This window comes from Mandrillus leucophaeus, unplaced genomic scaffold (assembly GCF_000951045.1).
Source record: "Mandrillus leucophaeus isolate KB7577 unplaced genomic scaffold, Mleu.le_1.0 Scaffold2, whole genome shotgun sequence".
Lineage (NCBI taxonomy): Eukaryota > Metazoa > Chordata > Mammalia > Primates > Cercopithecidae > Mandrillus > Mandrillus leucophaeus.
Window position 1 is genome coordinate 11,433,079 of NW_012102031.1, and position 1,626 is coordinate 11,434,704.

The 1,626-nt window shown below is 47.2% G+C and overlaps 1 protein-coding gene across 1 annotated transcript in view; it reads left to right on the forward strand.

The window, feature by feature from the left end:
• Positions 1–1,626, forward strand: part of LOC105538947 — an 8,739-nt gene that overhangs the window by 1,582 nt on the left and 5,531 nt on the right. The window contains exon 2 of the mRNA XM_011978994.1: positions 1,075–1,145. Coding sequence (XP_011834384.1) covers positions 1,075–1,145 — 71 coding nt within the window. The remainder of the gene's footprint in view (positions 1–1,074; positions 1,146–1,626) is intronic.

The following is a 1,626-nucleotide window of genomic DNA, read 5'->3' on the forward strand; positions in this document are numbered from 1 at the left end:
CGTCTCTACTAAAAATACAAAAAACTAGCCGGGCGAGGTGGCGGGCGCCTGTAGTCCCAGCTACTCCGGAGGCTGAGGCAGGAGAATGGCGCAAACCCGGGAGGCGGAGCTTGCAGTGAGCTGAGATCCGGCCACTGCACTCCAGCCCGGGCTACAGAGCAAGACTCCGTCTAAAAAAAGAAATCCTGTCTCTACTAAAAATGCAAAATTAGCTGGGTGTGGTGGTGCACACCTGTAATTCCAGCTACTCAGGGGGCTAAGGTGCAAGAATCACAGAACACAAGATGCCACTTCACAATTAGCCTCAGGTGTTACCCTTGTGGCAACTGTCTTATACGGCTGGGTTAAAGAGCCTCAGTGCTCATATGGGGTCATCTCCTCACCCTGCCTTCCCTCACTGTGGGTAGCTTGGGCTGAAATTAGACCTCACCTTGCTAGGTGATCTAGACCTGGCTGAAACTAGGCCCCCTCACGCAATGATTGCAAACACAAGGGATAGGAAGGGAAGACTAGAAGGAAAATGTACAATTTACAGTGGACATTTTAACATGTATTTCAGTATTTTCTAGTTTTTGATAATTGATTTATAACGAAGAATTGAATACATATAATTTAACCCTGGTACCTGATATTGAATTTAGTTCCTCAATAAAAGTTTACACATAAACAGGAGCTGAACCCTATACCCCAGATGTTAAATGTTACAGCAGCGGATGGGGGTCTGTGGAGGCTGAAAGGGAGGTGGTCAATGTCAAGGAGTCAGTGGCAGTTCTGCTGGACTTTAAAATGGGCTGAGGGAGTGACAGGACTCTGTGGTTGAATGCTAGCATGTATTTTAGTATTTGCTCATTTGTAGTTTGATTATTTCGTGTTGCTTTCATTTGCTATTACCTGGAAAGACGAAGGTTCTATTTCTCATTTCCTTTCTGCCCATCTCTCTGCCTTCCCTGGTCCATGGAAGAGGATGGCCCAGGAGAAACTCGATTCATGCTGGTTAACCAACCACATCCATAAGTTCTAGCCCTTGGTTCATGTCACCACCAATGAACTGACAGTCATGCTGTATCCTTTCAGGTTCCCCAGAAGATCAACAGAAGGTGGATTCCAAAGACTGGGCAAGTGAGGACCCCTTCTCTATTACCAAGGTAAAGTAGCCTGTCTTTGCCTAAAATATGTGTTATTTTCTTGGTTATTTCATTTTGCAATTGATATCAGATAGGGAGAAATGATCAGGTGCATTGTAGGTGTTAGATAATGTTTTCTTGGGGATGGAGGGGGTGCACCTCACCCACTGACACCTGATTCAAGAGGAAATCCTGAACTGGCAGGGCCGGGTCACACACGGCATGTTAGGGGACACTTTCTTTTTTTTTTTTTTTGAGACGGAGTCTCGCTCCATCACCCAGGCTGGAGTGCAGTGGCGAAATTTTGGCTCACCGCAACCTCCACCTCCTGGGTTCAAGTAGTTCTCCTGCCTCGGCCTCCTGAGTAGCTGGGATTACAGGTGTGCGCCACCATGCCCAGTTAATTTTTGTGTTTTTAGTAGAGACGGGGTTTCACCATGTTGGTCAGGCTGGTCTCAAACTCCTGACCTCGTGATCCACCCGCCTCGGCCTCCCAAAGTGC